The sequence below is a fragment of the Pangasianodon hypophthalmus genome, chromosome 8, assembly GCF_027358585.1.
Source record: "Pangasianodon hypophthalmus isolate fPanHyp1 chromosome 8, fPanHyp1.pri, whole genome shotgun sequence".
NCBI classification, from domain to species: domain Eukaryota; kingdom Metazoa; phylum Chordata; class Actinopteri; order Siluriformes; family Pangasiidae; genus Pangasianodon; species Pangasianodon hypophthalmus.
The window spans coordinates 28,610,852-28,630,709 of NC_069717.1; the positions used below are offsets into that span (position 1 = coordinate 28,610,852).

Genomic DNA, 19,858 nt, shown 5'->3' on the forward strand with positions numbered 1-19,858 from the left:
ATGATCCAGAGCATACTTTGAAAGCAGCCCAAGACATTTTTAAGGAAAGGAAGTGGGATGTTCTCCAATGGCCAAGTCAATCACCTGACTTCAATCCAATTAAGCTGCATTTCAATTGCTGAAGACAAAACACCCCAAGAACTAGCAGGAAGTGAAGACAGCTGTAGTAAAGGCCTGGAAGAGCATTACCAAGGAAGAAACCCAGCATCTGGTGATGGATATATTATCTTATCTTAAATATGCTCAGATTAAAGATGAAGCTCTGCACTTTGAGCACATATTCAATATTTAATTTCAACTCCATTGTACTGTGGTAGACAGCTTAAATAACAACAACTTTGTCAATGTCTAAATATATATTGACCTGACTGTAAAATACATGTATCAAGTCAAAAAAGAAAATCTGGCTGGGCAAAACCACTTACAACTCATATACAGCAAATTGTTCATACACTCTGAAGGTTTCTTTATTTTTGCATTGGTGAGGATCTTGATTCCAACATCCTGAGAGAAAAAAGGGAACACAATTTTTTTTCATGTGGAAAAAAACATGTTTCGTATCTGCTCATTTTTTAAAACCAGGTTTTGGTTATTATTACAATATTGTGTTGTACAATCACTATATGTATAGGTCTACCTGTAAGCAAGAATATTGCACAAGAATATTACCTAATGGGGCAAGCATTCTCTTGAATGTACCATAAAGGGATACTATATATTTGGAATTGTCTAAAACAATGTGCTGAATAAGTAAGGAATAAATGAACCATATCATGCTCTTAGAGTAAAATCATTAACAACAGGGTGATGATGAATCAGAGGTACTTTTATCCTTCTGAATTTGATTATTTTCCTATAACAGCGCATCTCCAGGTGTTTTATTCCTCTAATCACACAGCAATTTACCAATGATTACAATTTTTAAAGAATGAACCTCCATTTTTTTATGCATTAATAGTTACATTTAATGTTGTGAAATGTCTGTGAAACAACTTAGTTCCTGTTCTCAGTTACATTATATCAGCTATAAACCATTGTTCCCTCATCAGCCACTTTTTTCTCTCTCTTGAAGTTAATGAGACAAGAACGCAACTCGTTATATTACTGATACACAACAAAATGAAAACTCCTTTAGCCTGATGATTTCAGCAAACTTAAAAGTAACAGATTTACCTCTGACTGTTACAAAGCACTGACACTGGAGACTCCTTCTATAAATTTTAAATATACCTTTAAAAGAAATCACCATATCAATGATTATACACCTTTCTTTGTTAAATAACAACACATTTCTATTCCATTATTGTTAGGTTTAGATTGTGTAGAGCACCTGCCTTACGAGTCGCTGCGTATGAGCTATAACTATAGAATGATAATGTATTGGAACCTGGCATTAATATAAACCTGAGATTTGCAGATGCGCTACTGTCAAAGCTGCTGTTATAGAAAATTAATCAACACCTTTTGACCAATCACAATACAGAATTCAGAATGTGAGGTGCTGTATAACTGATTATTGTTACATGCCAGACAACAATCTTAAACTAAATTGTACTTTAAAAATGAGTGATGTCTTACTTTAAAGGTGTTGTACACATCCACCTTTCCAGAGTTCGGAAAATAAGCAATAGATTTTGGTGCTATTCCTGCAAATGCGGTACTCCTGATGGGTGGGATCCCCCAGCATGGATTCAAATCCTCTTCATTTATGTTGTACGGATATCCTGATAACATCTGGACAGGCAGCATGTTGAACACCTGGAATAATGGGGTGTGACATCATTCTTCATAAGAACTGCCATTGTGATCTCTTTGATCCCTAACTTTGTAGTAGGAATCAGAAGTCCATTACTGTTATTATTACCAAAAGGGAGCATACTAATTTTACATTAATTTAAATGTAAAATCAGACATTTAAAGCTAACCATTATGCATCGCATTTGGGTAACACTATAAGCTATAAGTATGCGCTATTATATGAGGATTAAAAAAACAGCTTATTGATGCATGTGGGAGTGAAGTCTAGCCCGTCTGGTTCGATCAAACAGAAGAGCTACTGTAGCACAAACTGCTGAAAAAGTTAATGCTGAAGAAAAAAGTTTATGCTGATAGAAAGGTGTCAGAACACACAATTCACTGCGTAGCCGCAGACCAGACAGAGAGCCCATGCTGACCCCTGTCCAGTGCCAATGGGCATGTGAGCATCAGAACTGGACCATGGATCAATGGAAGAAAGTGGCTTGGTATGATGAATCACATTTTCTTTTACATCATTTGGACAGCTGGGTGCGTGTGCTTCGCTTACCTGTGGACGAGATGGCACCATGATGCACTATGGGAAGAAGGCAAGCCAGTGGAGGCAGTATGATGCTCTGGGCAATGTTCTACTGGGAAACTTTGGGTCCTGGCATTCATGTGGATGTTACTTTGACATGTACCACCTACCTAAACATTTTTTGCATACCAAGTATACCTCTTCATGGTAACAGTATTCCCTAACGCCAGTGGCCTCTTTCAGCAGGATAATTCGGCCTGCCACACTGCAAAATCTGTTCAGGAATGGTTTGAGGAACATGACAAAGAGTTCAAGGTGTTGATTGGCCTCCAAATTCCCCAGATCTCAATCAGATCAAGCATCTAAGATTAAGATCATTGTGCAGAGTACGAGTACAGAGCCAATGAAATGCAGTTTTCGTATATCCCAGCTTGCTCGGAAGCTGGGATCTGAGATGATACGGTGATGATACCCCTGGAGCAGATGTGGTTAATGTCCTTGCTCAAGGGCCCAACAGCAGCAGTTTGACAGTGCTGGGGCTCATTCCCCCGACCTTCCAATCAGTAACCCAGAGCCTTAACCGTTCAGGCACCACTTGTTTTCCAGCTGTCAGATATGCTGGACAAGCAAGTCTGATCTATGGAGGCACCACCTCACAACATACAGGATTATATATATATATGAATAAACATAGTTTTTTAGAAAAAAGAAATTACAGAGCACGACACAGCAAACTGCTCAGCAGCCATGAGAAACGCTAGAGCCCTAACGCATTCGTGTCATATTCCTGGCAGAATGGCATGTGCAGGTTCATGTTATAACAAACATTTTTTCCTGTATGTGCAAAAATACAGTGAAAACAGGGTTTTAATTTAAGTTTTGTTTTCAGTGACCAAAAATGGCATAGCTGTGTGAACAGGAAGCCAAAACACAAAATATGTTTTTAAAAATATCAATATATACGTGGAAGGGGATTTTGTTTCAAGCATGAGCTGTACCAGTTCTGAGACTTGAATGTACAGCCCCAAATTGCTACACATTCAAAAATGAGCTGTACGACTGAACTCAAGGACATTTTGTCATTTTGAACGCACAGATTGGATGCTGAGCTCCTTCTCTGGTTGCAGCAGCAGCAGACTCTGATCTATTGCCTTCACTGAACACAGGGAACCTGGAGATGCTCTCAGCGTCAATGAAGACTGACCACCAGGAAGCTGCGTAGAAGGTGAAAACTTTAGAGACACCTGAAAGACCACAACAAAATAAAAAAAAAATTAATACGTAAGTAAATAAATAAACCAAGAACCAAGAAGTGTTCATTCATTAAAAACAAGTGCATAATTTTACTTGTCATTGAGAACAGGGTAGAGTATCTGTAGATATCGTCAATGTAAATGTAATTTTTTTAGGCTTCACAGTAATGGCTGGTTGTGATATTAAACAGGAGGGCTATTATCTCTCAATAACTTGACAATGAATCATTTTTGCCTTGCGAAAAACCTATGTTTGGTGGAAACCTAACTCTGTTGATCACTCTGAGAATACCATTCCCACTTTAAAGCATGATTGTGGTAGGATTATTTTGTGCAGATGCATTTTATCTGGGACTGGGTAACTAGTCAGGGTCGAGGGCAAGATGAATGGAATCAAATACAGGGCAATTGTAGAAGAAAAATATTGAGACAGTTGTGGTTGTTCACCTTCCAACATGACTTTAGCATACTGCTGCTTAACAACAACACTCTCCATACAGCCTGAAAATAGGCCAGAATAAGAGGATCCACATGTGCAAAGTGGACAGAGACATAACACAGGTACAATTGCAGCCAAAGGTGGGGTGTATACCCTTGGGGTTAATTGGTATGCACCCAATAAAATGTTTGCTTTTTAGTTAACTAAACTAAACTTTTTAGTTAATTAACCTTTGTTAAAGAGGTTAGGGGAAGGTACAAAATAGACTAAGTGTACTTGCCCACCTACATAACCTGGTCAGGATTAGCCCAAAATGGTTACATAGAGCCATCATGGGTTTAGCACCTGCAAAATGCCAAATGGTGGCAGACATGTGATGGATTCATTCAACCTTTCTGAGCCAAACAGCGGTACGCCACAATAGAATGAGAAATCCTGGCCATAAAATGGGCCATCGAGGACCTCAGCTACTACCTTGCAGGCCGACACTTCACCCTGGTCACAGACCATGTGCGCTTCCATTGGATGGCCAAGGCCAAGGACACCAATGCACGGGTAACTTGATGGTTTCTCTCATTGCAGGACTGAGCGGGAGCCTGCCCTGGCAATGCTGATGGCTTTTCACTGAGGTAAAGTCTCTGGGCACAAACACCGCTCTCTGCGATTATGCTGATCTGTTTCTTTCTTTCTTTCTCTCTCTCTCTGCTAGCACCTAACACAATGCTCCCCCTCTGTGCCATATCAAGAGCACACACTTCTTACTGCTATGGGAAACCTGCCACTCCCCGCTGACCGCCTTCGTCCCCATGCCTGGCCGGCAACGACACACTTCTCCAGCGCCTCACCACGACCCATGGCCCAGAAAGCCAGCCATCCTCACACTCCCTCTACCTACAATATTGTTTGCAGTAATCCTGCCTCACAGCTGTGAGTTGCTACAATATATATATTCAATCATGCATTTTGTTATTTATTCCTGTGCCAGTCTTAAGTCTGCCAACCTGTCTGTATGGAAAAATGTACTCTATGTTATATCTACGTTTCTACGCTGTATGGACAAAAGTACTGGGGCACCTGACCATTACACTCATATGTGCTTGTTGAACATCCCATTCCAGATTTAGTCCCCCTTTGTTGTTATAATAACCTAATAACTTCTTCTGGGAAGCTTTCCACTAGATTTTGGAGCGTGACTGTGGGGATTTGTGTTCATTCAACTGCTCATCCCAAAGGTGTTCAGTGGGGTTGAGATCAGGGTTCTGTGCAGGACACTCGATTTCTTCCAATCCAACCCTGGCAAACCATGTCTTCATGGAGCTCGCTTTGTGCACAGGGGGACTGTCATGCTGAAATGGATTTGGACTAGACCCCTTAGTTTCAGTGAAGGGAAATTGTAATGCTACAGCGTAAAAAGACATCCCATACAATTCTGTGCTTCAAACTTTGTGGCAACAGTTTGGGGAAGGCCCACAATTTGGTGTGATGGTCAGGTGTCCACAAACTTTTGAACATATAGTGTATTTGAAAAGGGGCATTTTATTGACTGTTAAACCTCAGTAACAAAAACTTGAAAAAATAAGCATAGAGCTCTTTAAGGTTAATTTCTGACCTTGTTAGCCAAACACAGCTGAATGGGGAAGTTCATGCTGTCTGCCACTACCTCGCCACTGGGAAGGACTGTGTACAGGACTACCTGAGCAACCGGGGTCACCTTTAGCATCTTCTGCAGAGTTACCACCAGGTTGCCCCTGTGTTCTGCAAAAAAAAAAAAAGAGTTCATGTGCTTCGGCCACCATCACAGCACCATTTAGGGGTTCATGCAGGGGGAAAAGAAGTTCAAAACCGAATGTCAGCTACATAGCTAATATAAAGTTTTTTAAGTTATAAAGATGTTAATGAACCTGTTCCAGGGTTGATGGCTTCTAAGATACGTCCTTTCTGAACCAAATGTCCTTTGTTCATCACTTAGACACAGTAAAATTAAGATGAATAAATTGTAATGCTTTAAATTATATTTCTGGGTAAAACAAGAAATTCTATCATGATGTTTGAAACTTATAACAAGTACTTCTAAATGAAAATATTGTTATAGTGAAAGCCAAACACACCATGTAGAAGAAGGATAATGTCTTCTGGTGTGGCGTGAGTGCGCTGTGGTGTATCAGGTACTGAGCCTTGATGACACCATTTTTATTGCAGCTGAAAGGCATCGAGCTGCTATTCAATTTAATAAAACTCCGGCTATTGGAGTAGAAAGGCTGAAGCCAGAGATAGGCTGTGGGATAGTATGGTATGAGCTGATTTTCCCCATATACATATGGTCTGCTAGTCGTTTCATACTGGGCCTATGTAAAAGAAAAAAATATATAGAGAAAAACAGACAAATAAAACACTTTAACATGATATATCTTTATACCACAGTGCTACTCAATTCTCACTTTTGTAACAAGATTTTCATATTAACTTTAACAGAAATTAAGGGATTGACGTCTCAGATAGAGATGGTCTTCTTATTTCACATGAACAGAACATGAGAGTTTTTTTTTAAAAAAAGAAGGAAAAAAAAAAGACTCCACTGACCTCTAAAGTGACTGGGTCTGGAGCCCATGATTCAGTGTCGAGGGAAAACTGTGCGATCCCTTGGTCATTTGTAACCAGCTTCTGGACTGAATTATTATTATTATTATTATAAGCAAATCGTACAGTCAGAAACACTACTTTCCTTCTCATAGGATTGGACTTTGGGCCGGTCACTTTAATCTAATGAAGAAGGACAGGAATATCAGAGGATAATGTCAGAAACAAAAATATCAAATGAATTAATCTGTCACAGAGAGAAGAAAATTGCCTCAACTTAGCACAAAATACTGCTTTTAATTACAAAGTAGTTTACACAATATTAAATTGCAAGCTGATGTTCTGTTTTTAATGTAGTAAACTAGCTTACTTGATGTTAGCTAGCTAGTTAGCATAATCATCTACTAGTTTTCATTTCACAACATAATAGTTATCCAAACACTAGCTAACCTGGTAATGACACTGTGTACTGGTTTTAAATACATGATTAAATAATTCACCTAATGTAGCAAACCTTGCTAGTTTTTAAGAACACAGTATAGGATTTAGGCTAAGATTAGCACACTTTCTTGGCTTACATAATGAGAGATAGCTAGAAATGTTCATAGTTTAGTGCATTTATGTATGTTTGCAATTTATATAAATGGTCAACAATATAATTACTTTTCCTTCATATTCCATTCCGGACTTAAATGTTGTTGGCGAATCCTCAAATGAAAGTGTGACAATATTAGATGTTATAGGAGAGCTGCGTGAACCAGTCAGAATCACACCTACAGGATAAACACAGTGTTAATACAAACCGATAATTACAGTGATGGTTCAAATGGAGTTAAGAAGCTAATGTAGCTAACAAGTAATGGAAATGTGCCATCTTGATAATAAACCAATACACGCTTTCCACCTCAGTAGACATTGTTTGGCTCCGTAATGACATTTTTAAGTAGTTTATGTAGTACTTCTAATTACTACTAATTTCACCTTCAGACTTTTTGCAGAGGAAGAAACTGATTTGTCTTTGAAATTGAGTTATGAAAGCTATGGACAACAGTTTTGATTTTCTCCAATACTGATAGCTATAACGGTCCATTATTTGTTATTATATTACTATATTAGCCTTGTGGCTCCAGCACTACAAAAAAACAAAAAAACAAATCTGAACTGCAAATATATTAAATATAAATATTAATAAAATCAAAGATTATTAATCCTATTTTTATTTTTTAAAGTTTGAAATTGTATTCTGTTGGCAAACAATTGTTCTAAATCTGCTAATTTAGAAACGGCAAGGTTGAATTTAATCAAAAGGTCTAGAATTAGGCTTCAGAAATTTCTCTTTGCTTGCCAATACTAAAGCTATGCAAGACATTTTTACTGCAGTTTACTTGCATACATAAATCCAATAAATAAAGTGTTAATAATGTAAAAAGAACTAAAAATATAAAAACAGGTATTTATGTAATAATAATAATGGTATTAATTGTAATCTCTAACCAGTTCCATATTCTTCCACTTCACACTGAGCTATGATTGAACCCTCATAGCGTGAATCGGTTAATGCATATTCTTTCAGATTTAAGATGCGTAGTCCACAGCCTGTCTTGTCAGTCTAAAGAAAACAAAAGTTATTTAATGAAAACACGAGCAAGAAAGACTTATCAAGAAAGACATCATCACATACTGAAAAAGGCTTAAAAATAATGGTCTGAGTGGCTTTGGTTATAAGTCAATGCTTTGCTGATATTTTTGGATCATTTTGGGACTGGATTAGTTTTACATGTGGAGGTGTGTAATGTAATTAGTACAGGAGTATCTCTGGGATTGAGTCCTGTTTGAATCCGTCATGGAGGCATATCTAGGAAGTGATCAGTACTTTTTATTGTCTCCACTGAAACCAAAGCGAAGTAGAGTCTGAGTTTAACATGCAAAACAATTAATTAGACAATGTTGAAAAGAATAACAGAGAAAAGAAGACAGAGAAGCAACACTTTCTGGGATTTTAGGCTTTTACAGTTTACAGAGATATTATGGTCATGTGAAAGTAGTTTATACAGAGATCACTTATCCAGTGTGAATCAATCGTACTTACTTACCTATGTGTCAGAAAAATGAATCCCATCCGAATAGTACTTAGGTTAAGAGAAACTTAATGTAAGTGTTGAATGTTTTTAAGGAAGGTTCAAGGTACAAAGTACAAGTTACAAACAAACTTATTTTAATTCAAAGGAGTAACTGAGGAAGTGTAATAGTTTCACTTGAAGCATTTTCTGTTGATGTAAAAGTAAAAATGACTAACCTTCATTTTATACTTCCTGCAGATGTCTGGCATCCTTGTGAATCCTGGTGGGAGCCACCAGTATCTGTAGCTGTTATGGCAGACAGTGGCCTTCACCGTCCCGTTCACTGGCTTCCCGTATGTATATCTGCAGAGAATGAAAAAAAATATGGTGTATGAATTGTATAAGTTTATAATTACATGTGTTTGGTTTAAAATGACTCAATTTAAATTTAATGTAATGTAAAGTGAAGCAATCCAAAAAACCAACATACTGTAATTACAACATACATTTTTGAGCTTGGTTCAATTTTTCCAATAGTGATTGATATTTTAAAGTCAAATTTACAGTACAGAAATTATATTGGATATTTTAATGTGGTACAATTGTTTTGTTTAAAAAAATCTCAGTCTGGAGTGATGAAACAGGACACTATTAGGTACCGAACACTCACTTTGCACACACTTTCAGAGTGGCATATGTGTCCAAGATGGTTATGACTGGAGGAAGCTGGACCGTCACTTCAAATGTTGGCAGAACTGTAATAGATGGTGTAACACAGGGTTAAAATATAGTAGCTGCCATTTTGAAATGTGTTCTTATGCAAGATATTTTCATTATACATAATTATAAAATACAATACATGTAGCAACAAAAGGGGTCCAAGCACTACTTCCTGGCAGTTGTTATGGTGTGTATCATTGTTTTATATCCCCCATTACTTGAAAATGCAGAATGTTTCTAGTTGAGGTCAGAATATGTTCATAGAAACCATGATTACATGCAGAGCCCTAAAGGCTGCTCTAGTGAAAAGGATTTCCCTTTCACAGAGGCAAAAAAACCCTTAACTAACCAAAAAACCCTAAACCAAAATTCTTCTAGTAGTAGTTCTAGCTATAAATGATTATTTGTAAAATATTTGATTACTTTTTGTTGTAATTTTGTTGTATTTTGTACTCACTCCTCTCCGCTTCATGTGTCTAACAGGTTTGCTCTCCTCAGTGAAGCACCCACTGAGAAACCTGAAAGAGCTCTGGTTATAGGAGACACTTACAATCTTACAGCATGTGAAATTAACTATGACTTTAGGGGCACCAGCCACACTAGCTAGGTGTATACTGAGAGGAAGATTTATTTATTTTTTTTTTTTACATAGGAACTAATGAGATACACCTCCATCAGTCATAGGTTGTTAAGAGTAACATTGCAGAGGTGTGTAAATTAGCAAAGGCAATATCCAATGCAGTAATATGCTCTGGCCCCATCCCAATGCAATGTGCCGATGTAGGAGGTGCAGCAGGTTATGCAGCAGGTTATGGTCACTGAACTGCTGGATGTCCAGGTGGTGCTCCAAAAACAATGTGGGCTTTGTTCATTGGAGTAGTTGATCATTGGAGTAGTTTTGAGGACAAGGCTGGCCAGTTAGGGTAGCATGGTATCCATCCCCCTTCAGAAGGTGCTGCTCTCATTTCTTGTAGTTCATAGTCTCAGAACAGGCCTAGTTAGTCGGTGACAATCCAGAGCCGAGGCCAGGGAGCAGACAAGGAAGCTAAACCAACCATCTACATCATTTAGGCACAGCAGTTATGCTCATATCTACATAGGAATAACACTCATGAAGTCTATCAGTCAGGATTTAGGCCACATCATAGCACAGAGACAGCGCTGGTTAAAGTGGTAAATGACCTACTATTTGCTTCGGATTATTTTTGTATCTCCTTGCTTTTGTTGCTCGACCTTAGTGCAGTAAAAGGTCTTGTTGTGATTATTGAGTCCAGTCTCTCATTTAAGGCTCATGTAGACATTACTAGGATAGCCTTCAGAATATTGCTAAGATAAGAAATATAATGTCACTACATTATACAGAAAAACTAGTTCATGCTTTTCTTATCTCTAGGTTGGATTATTGTAATGCCTTGCTATCTGAATGTTCCAGTAGATGCATAAACAAGCTCCAGTTAGTCCAGAATGCAGCAGCCAGAGTCTTTATTAGAACCAGAAGATATGACCATATCACCCCTACCTTATCCAGGAAAATTTCGCATTGATTATAAAATACAACTGTTGACCTATAAAGCAAAGAATGGTCTTGTGCCACGGTACCTGAGTGAACTTCTGGTCTTTCATCATCCACTATGCCTACTTTGATCAAAAGTTGCAGGCTCTTTGTTGATATTTCAAATATTGAAGGCTACAGCAGGGGCCTTCATTACAAAGCCCCACATTTATGAAACAGCCTTCCAATTAGTTAGTGAGACTCAGACACAGTCTCAATTTAAGTCTAGGCAGAAGATGCAGAGCTGGAGGGTTCATGGGCATAGAGAGTTCTTTTGTAAACTGGGATGTTTGGATGCTGTTGGTGGAGTGACTGACCACTTTATATCATGCTGCCCTCATGTCTGTGTTACCTTCTGGCTCTCCCTTTTAGTAATGCTGTCATAGCTAGTCTTGCCAGAGTTCCTGCTTGCACTTTGCTCACAATGTACATTTTCTTAAACCATTATAGGACAAAAGCATACCTAATAATCTGTCTTCTCTCTCTCTCTCTCTCTCTCTCTCAAGCTACACATGCTAATCCCAAGTTACCAGCGATCCTGACTCCTTCTGCTCTCTGGTCCTGCCTGATCCATCCTGATGCCTTACTTCTGTTTGGAATTTTCATCACCTGAAAATCACTCACTCCTGCTGAGGATGGACCGACATGGACAGCCTAAATAGCACCATAAGCTTACCGTGGATGCTACCACATAGAAACCATAAAAATGGCCGTGGATGTTCTTCCTTGGATAGCGTTAGTAATAAATTTAAATGTATGTCCAGAATTTATATATTTCTGTAAAGCTGATTTGTGACAATGTCTATTGTTAAAATTACTATATAAATAAAATTTAATTGAATTCAAATAAATAGAAAATCGCAACCATTGACAAATGTGTCCATTTTAAAGATGTGTCCATTTTATATATATTACATTTAAATGACATTATCAGGAATCGTAGTATGTAAAAAGTACATACATAGTCTGTAAAAAGTCAGAGTTTTGTATCAGATAAACCCCATATACACTGATTTTTGACCAAGTGCTTGGACCTCAAAATATAGCAACCAGATAAATAAATAAAACAGCCAAACAAAGAGGAAATGTTACTAAAGAATAATCAGTGATTTAAAAAAAAATTATGCTACAGAATTTTTGAAATACAAGGTAATATTTAATGATGCTCTATTTTTACATTTTTCCTAAATTGCAACAATATTAATAATTTTATCTACATAAATCTTATGTTTGGATCAAATTCTCTAATGAATATTCTAAATCATGCATTTTTTATATTCATATTTATATCATCCAAATGATTTCATTACATGGAACCATAAATTCAGAGTGATATGAAGGAAATAATTGAGCTGAATAATTTGTATTTTTATAGGAATTCATCATAATGTTATCACTAAAATATAGATTAGATATATTTGGTATTCTAAGGACATTAATAAAGATAAACTGAGCCTGACCGTAGTCCTTGACTTCGAAGGTTTGTGTGAGCTCTTTGTTCTTCTCATCCCAGACAGTGATGACATAAAATCCTTTTGTGGCCTCAGAGTTTATGGGATATGATAAATCCACAAGGCCGCTGTATGTGGTGACGTTCAGCCACTGACCAATGCGGTTTGAGTTTGGATCCTAAAATAAATAAATAAATTAATTAATTAATAAAGTTAACAAACTACTCTTGTCATGAGATTAAATAATAAATAAGAAAATCATTAATGAGGATATAATATGTTTCAATGTTTATAAAATTGTATTTTAAAATTATGAAATTGTATTTTAAAGGCAAAGCATGTCATAAACACACAAAGTGCCCAGTTAGTGAGCACTGAATCTTTCACATGGCACAGTACCTGCACTTCTATTGTCGGAAACTGAAACATAAAGAAAAAAACAGCTCTTATAATCACATTAAACATACACTAAATGTATATTAGAAGCACTTTCTATGAATCCTGCACTCATAAATCATCATAATGCACTTATAATTCCCTGGAATGTGGTCACAATGCCCTGGAAGGACTTTATAAACTCTAATGTCTCAAAGGACAAGTATCGTTATTAACTAATTTTTGACTACAATCAGGACACCAAACTACCAAAAGTTCTGCTTTTATAGAGGTAGTCACACTTCTTGATGATTATCTAATCTTGTGCATTTATTTAGTAACACCTGGTTGATAATTTATCTCTTAATGGCTGTGGAAGTAAGAAGGGTGCAGTTATTTTTCCCACCTGGTGTCTTAATGTTGATTTACTTTTTTGGGAAAAAATGACTACATATCTGTTGTGATGGTTTATTTATTTATTTATTTGTTATATATATATATATATATATATATATATATATATATATATATATATATATATATATATATATATATATATATATAAATGATTGATGAATATATTCATAGAAAGTGCTCCTGTATTTTCTAGGTGAGAAATTGATAAAAGTTTTCAAACCGTCTGATCGTAGATGAGGAAATTGGTATCCAGAGAGACGATGCGAAACTTCACTGTGGGGGAAAATTTATATCCATAATGCTGTTGCATTTCACATCTGCTGTGTTTTAAACACATACTTAAATAATTTACAGCATAACTGGTAGCTAAAACAAAGCAAAACACTGACACACACTAAAATGACCATTAAAAAACACAGAAGGCTAGAAAGACTGAAGTGGCAGAGTAAAGGGAAATGAGGAAAGTGATACATGCAGGTGATAACAGCACTGAGAATAGCGCAGCTGCAAATCACAGGTTTATATTAATGCGCTCGTTCTAATATGTTAAAGTTTCTATAGTAACAGCTAATTTACAGTAATAATAATAATAAAAAATAAAATGTTATTTAACAAAGAATAACATAATTGGTTGAAGGAACTACTGTTTCTAGCTGCTATAATGTAAGTGATAAGAACAAAGTTTTCTGGAGGATGTTTCACTACATTAAATGTGTCTATAGCCAGATAAAAAGTATGATGATGTATGATATGTCTTTCCTAAACAAATAAGAAGAATAAAGGACATGGGGATGTGCTGTTATAGAAAAATAATCAGTTTGTGGTCAGTTTGTCATTTTCCTATAACAGCATGGCACACAGTATTTTTTCCATGTGTAATTACAAGACAAAGAAATGAAAGACGATCAGGTGATCAGGGGTGTGGTCAGGGTGGAGCTGGGGCAGGAAGTGAGGAAAACAGGAAAAAAGGAAGTGTGGAAATTTAGAGCAGGGGTCTTGAATCTTATACACAAAAGGCCAGTGTGGCTGCAGTCTTTCATTCCAATCAAGCAGGAGACACCCCTGTTTCCACTTGTTTAATCGGTTCATCTTGGTCTCCAATCAATGATCCGGTGTGTCTGAAGTCACAGCAGTCCTTTGAAGATAAGATTGAAGACCCCTGGTTTTGAGAGTGTTACCTGTTTGTCCTGGTTTGTAGATGGGTTTGTCCGTCTGAATGATGGTCAGTTGTGTTGGAGGTGTAATGAGGATCATTGTTTCCTTGTTCAGGATCGTTTTGAACTGTTTAATCTGAATCTTTATAGATGCCACTGATTCCACGCTTACCACTGGAACCTGTTAGAAACAATATGGCCATTATTATTATTATTATTATTATTATTATTGTTATTATTATTGTTGTTGTTGTTGTTACTATTAACAACAACAACAATGTATAACATTTATTTAATTAAATAATGTAATTATTAAAAATATAAAATAATGTATTACTATTTTTATTATTATTATTAGTAGTAGTAGTAGTGTTTTTGTTGTTATATTTTACATTTTCATTTTAAGCAGTAAATATTCACTATGATTCACATAGAAAACATTACACTACTACACAAGTCTGACCTGGAATGGGATACAGCGATAGTATTCTTTTCTCACAAACTTTTCCGTCAGAAGAGTGACACTGTTTTGGTTGTACTCCAGGGTCACCACCAGTGAAACCGGTCCCGAGGGGTTGACTGTGACACATAGCGTCTCTGTAGTGCCCCCTACAGTCTGGGACGTTACAGCCAACAGGTAAACACTGAGGAGAGATTTAAAAAAAAAGCAAATTCATTTTGTTTTCTATGTAGTGAGGCTTTGTGCTATTGTTCCTGGTGGTCTCTTTACATTTTATAGCACCATCTGTAGCACCATTATCTCTTTGCATTCATCATTCATGAATAATATTACTGAAAGTGAATCACAAAAAATCTTCACAGGCTAAGGAAAAGGTGGAATAAAATGTGGACGGAGGGAATGAAAAAGATACTACAAATGACTTTTATTCTCAAGGTAAAATTAGCTGAACATAAGGTTCGGAATAAAACAATATCAAGGTATTTTAACAAGAAATTAAAGCATGTGCATGGCCTGTTTTTTTTTTTTTTAAGATTTTAGAGCTGCTTACACCAGACCACAGGAGCACTGTGTCCAGCATGCGGTTAATCAGCATGGCCTTTACACCGGGCAATGGCAGAGCATGAAGTGGACATTTAAAATGGAAAAGTGTATTTTTGCATGACACTATCTTGGTTTGTTGCTAGAAAATCTAGAAAATACAATATTCATTCAACCTAAACAGCACATGGCTCATAATTACGTCTGTAGCCTACTGCGGCATTCTAATTATCCTAATCCTAATAAGCTATACCTCATTTCTACTAATTCACACAAAAGTCTTCTTTTGCAGTCAAGGATTTTGCAAATAGATAGTGAGAAATATCTTGAAAAATCAAGAAACCCTTACACATACAACTCCCACAGTTTTTTATTTATTATTATTATTTTTTATTTTATGCCTATTTCCTCAGTTAAGAAATAATCCTGGATCTATCAGCCTTGGGATGAGGTTGCATTAATGAGGTCTTCTTTCTGTTTTTAATAAAGTTGACCAATTCTCTTCAACAAATCACAGTTTTCTACTTTGTTTAATGAATCTGAATATTGACAGCTTAGTAAATGTTTATTTATTTATTATTTTTGAGAGCTGTTTTTAATCCCATCTTCATTCATTTTATTCTGAGGAAATCTCATTCATACAGCATTAACAAAAATGTCAGTTGCACCATAAATCTCACCATAATAAAAAGAGAAAAAAGGATCTCACGTGTCGTTGGAGGTCACTTGTGGTAGGATGCTTGCAAAAAGCAATAAAAGTGAAGAAATCACTCCGTAAGGGTTCATCCTGGAACAGAATTGAGCACGATCATGCAGATAAGATGATCTTAGAGCACTTGTGGTATTTATTAACCCTAACCCCACCCAAATATGTTTCAAGTTTTCTTAGTGGTGTGAAATGTGTTTTGTGAGCATCAGCCTCTTGTATCTCTTCTTCTGGCCTTGCACTGTATGTTGCACATCACATGCCTCACCTTATCTGTCTAATTTTAGTTATCATTAGTGTTTATTCAGTTAAATAAAAATATTGATAAAAAGAACTAAGGAATGTAAAACACAGATAAAATTATAGTTTTTTTTTTTTTTTTTAAAAAATACATGCATCAAATATCACATACTATATTTATTTATGGCACAAAAACGAGCCTTTCTGTCATAAATATCTGTATTGCATGTATAAAGTGTGAATATAGTACAGATATGTGATAATGTACTGCGTACACATTTCAACACAAGATCTACACCCTGTACTGTGCTGAATAATTTCATATTTTCTTTGCTTTTTAAACCTGTTCCAGCTAAGAGAAGAGCTTAATAGTCAGGTTTTGAGCTGGACCAGCATGTGAGCAGTGAGGAAAGCTGAGAAGTAGGTGGACCAATAGGAACATGTGTTAAATTATGATTAAGCGATGATGGTATGGGTCGTACCTGATGCAATGACCTATAATAATGGCAACTGTGTGAAAATACTATAATGTTTTCATGAGTTACTTCCTATGATAGTTTTCCTTCATCAGAGTTCTCCTGTTACAGATTCACCATTCATGAAAGTTTCATGGTTAACCGATTCTTAAGTGTCAGTAAGCAGATCACAGATATACTACAACATTAAAAATATGAACTAATGTTCATGTTCCTCTTCACTACTGTTAGAACAAACTGTCCTTGAGAGCAAGGTGAAAGAGAGAGAGAGAGAGAGAGAGAGAGAGAAAGAGAATAAAAAAATTATTTATTTCATTTTACAAACACATTAAACCACAAAAACTGACTTATTATCAAATTTATGCATTATAAGATTATTAAACAATTATTAAATCATTTCAAGCTTAAAATAGTTTTGCTCTATTATCAGATAAAATTGTTAATTATAAACATTTATTTCTAGAAAGCAAAATTATCTGCCAATTGAATAAGAAAGCTTGAAATTAGTAAAATGTCTATAAATAAGTTTAATAATCTCATATTTGGTTTAATGTAATCTAACAGGAAATACCAGATATGTCAAATTTGACTATATTTTTACTATAATATATTTTTCAACTTGCTAAAATGTCTGTTCTGTGTCAGTGTACACTATATTTAATTCTGTACCTTTGTACTAGGGTTTCTTATTATTGGAATAAGAAAAGCAAATCTTACAGGATGTAACAGAGAAATTCTGTAAGAATCTGGAAGAATAAGTACACACAAAATAGCTGTTTATCACAGAAGTGAGTAGAGTTGCTTAAAAATCTTATACTGATAATTTATTCAGAAAGTTTTCTGTCTATTATTTAGATTTTTAACATTTTAGACCATTTAAATGTACAATCTTTTTTTCTGTAATGGTTTTCAGACATTTCAGCATTTAAATAATGCACTTATTTTGTTCCTTTTTAGTCTAGAAATACTGTTTGGCAGTCTGCTGCCATATGATTGGCTGATTGGACAACTGCATAACTGAACTGCTTTACAGAACCATTTTCTGTGTATTTATTATCCTGTGTTTTTGTTGGTCTCACAATGTTTTGTATGTTGCACCATGGTCCTGGAGAAACAACATGTCATTCAATTTATACACACTGTACAGAGGAATGAAAATAAAAACCCACTTGTCTTGATTTGAAATGAGTAGGTGTACTATTAGGTGTTCCTATTAAAATGGACAGTGAGTTTGTATACATCCATACACACACTACAGGATCTTCTTTCTAAGGCCCTGATGGACCAGTCTGGACTTTTAGTTTTAATGAATTTTAGTTTATCTTTAGTCACAGAACACAAATATAAAACATTACAGATATGAAATTCTCGTTATTTTTAGGGTCACTGTGTTCCTCTTCCTCTGCTGTTATGACTAACGTGTTTGGCGCCATATAAATCATCAAATTTATAAACTGTCCTCGAACACAAGCTGAACTGTGTGAGAGATCACAATTTATTCCAACTTTATTGAAAATAGTTTTTTTTATTGGTATTAGTTTTTTAATAGTTTTTTTTATTGGTACTTATTGTTGTATGCAAATGAATTTCACTAATTTCATAAATTAATACGCATCAGTTTTTCAATTACTTTAATTACATCAGTTACTTTCTGTTGGTCTACACTGACCCAGTGGTATTTCATTTGACAAAAATATAAATTAAAACAAGAACAAATAAGAACAAAAAAAGTAAATGTCTTACTAAAAATGTTGCCTGAGAAACTGAGTAGTGTTTTCTAAGCTTTGTGATAAAAAAATAAAATGGCAAGTGTCATGTGTAATTTCTTTTGTACTCTTTAATCAATACGGATTTATGGCTCACCCAGAGTATTTTGGCACTTGGGAAGAAATTATGACTCAATTCTGATAATTTTATCATGTCTGTCAGAGCACCACAAATGAACTATTCTATCAAATAAGAAGACAAAATGGAGTAGTGGTGGTGAGCAGTAGGAGTCGGGAAATATACATGAAGGAAATGGTTATGGATTAAAAAACTACTTTTATTACTGAAAACATCACAAATTAGAAGAAAGAAGTGTGCCAGTGTACAAAGACATAAAGTGTACATAGAGTGAGAAGAAATGATCAATGGAGTATTTATTTATGTATTTTATATATGCATTGTCATTTTACTTGTTCATCAGATTGAGGTCAGTTTTCAAAGAGAGAAATAAGAAGTTGTTTCAAGTTCTACAAACTCTGCCATCCTGTGGAGTAACGCAGCAAATACAGAGAAGCTAAATAAAGATAAATAAAGAGGTTTTAGTGTTTAAACAATCAAGGTGCTCTAGAATGTTACAGAAAATAAATAAATTCACAACTGAAAAGCTATATCAGTAAAAGCAACTGAATAATGCTGAGCTTCTTAGTGCCATTACATTTGGGTATGTTCAACATTCATCAGAATAAAATTGTTGTACTCGTGTGCTTCTGACTATTTTCAGAAAAAAGGATGAACAAATTAATTTTAAGTACTTGATATAATATAAACTGTAATAAATATGCACTTTCCTAGCAACAAAAATATAAATTTTGTTGTTATATTTTGTTCATCCGGCAACCCATCATGAAGCCATTCAGCTGGCGGCAGTCCCTGGTCCAGGCATCCCTTGCTTTTCTCACTCTCTCTTCCTCCTCTCCCTTCTACTCCCCCTGTTCCAGCACCCCAGGAACCCAGATGCCAGAGCCCCAGAACTGACACCCTGGACCCAGTTTCCCCCTTGTTTTTCCTCGCCTCCCTGCCTTTTTAATTTCTACCTTTGCTCTGTCTCTCTCTACAGGTGAAACATCAAGTGGCCACCAGAACTGGGGCAAGGCCCAGGCAGGGTTTTTGGAGATGCTGGGAATCCGGGCATTTCCAGGATCGGTGTTCATTGAGGAATCATCATACATGTTCATGTAATTATCATACAGCTGTCATCAATGAAATTATTCTGATTAACCGCAAAAGATCAGCTGTTTCTGTAAGATTTTCTTCACATCTTCTTGGTTTCATCTGACTGCTGAAGCCATGGTCTGCAAAGAGCTGACAAAACCTGTACAGGGTCTTACTGTCGAAAGGTATCAATCAGAAGAGGGGTATAAAAGAATTTCCAAAACATTAGATGCACCATAAAACA

The 19,858-nt window shown here is 35.9% G+C and overlaps 1 protein-coding gene across 1 annotated transcript in view; it reads right to left on the bottom strand.

Annotated features, from left to right (window-relative positions):
• The window catches only part of LOC113546054 (alpha-2-macroglobulin-like protein 1), a 35,500-nt gene extending 15,869 nt beyond the window's left edge, over window positions 1-19,631 (bottom strand). Inside the window, exons 1-18 of the mRNA XM_053236337.1 lie at window positions 19,387-19,631; window positions 15,983-16,060; window positions 14,737-14,917; window positions 14,298-14,454; window positions 13,340-13,392; window positions 12,727-12,747; window positions 12,337-12,505; window positions 9,275-9,359; window positions 8,841-8,967; window positions 8,039-8,153; window positions 7,208-7,317; window positions 6,548-6,727; window positions 6,072-6,312; window positions 5,869-5,931; window positions 5,577-5,722; window positions 3,370-3,519; window positions 1,579-1,758; window positions 426-504 (exon numbers count right to left, since the gene is read on the bottom strand). Coding sequence (XP_053092312.1) covers window positions 426-504; window positions 1,579-1,758; window positions 3,370-3,519; window positions 5,577-5,722; window positions 5,869-5,931; window positions 6,072-6,312; window positions 6,548-6,727; window positions 7,208-7,317; window positions 8,039-8,153; window positions 8,841-8,967; window positions 9,275-9,359; window positions 12,337-12,505; window positions 12,727-12,747; window positions 13,340-13,392; window positions 14,298-14,454; window positions 14,737-14,917; window positions 15,983-16,060; window positions 19,387-19,631 — 2,380 coding nt within the window. The remainder of the gene's footprint in view (window positions 1-425; window positions 505-1,578; window positions 1,759-3,369; window positions 3,520-5,576; window positions 5,723-5,868; window positions 5,932-6,071; window positions 6,313-6,547; window positions 6,728-7,207; window positions 7,318-8,038; window positions 8,154-8,840; window positions 8,968-9,274; window positions 9,360-12,336; window positions 12,506-12,726; window positions 12,748-13,339; window positions 13,393-14,297; window positions 14,455-14,736; window positions 14,918-15,982; window positions 16,061-19,386) is intronic.
• Between the last annotated feature and the right edge of the window lie 227 nt (window positions 19,632-19,858).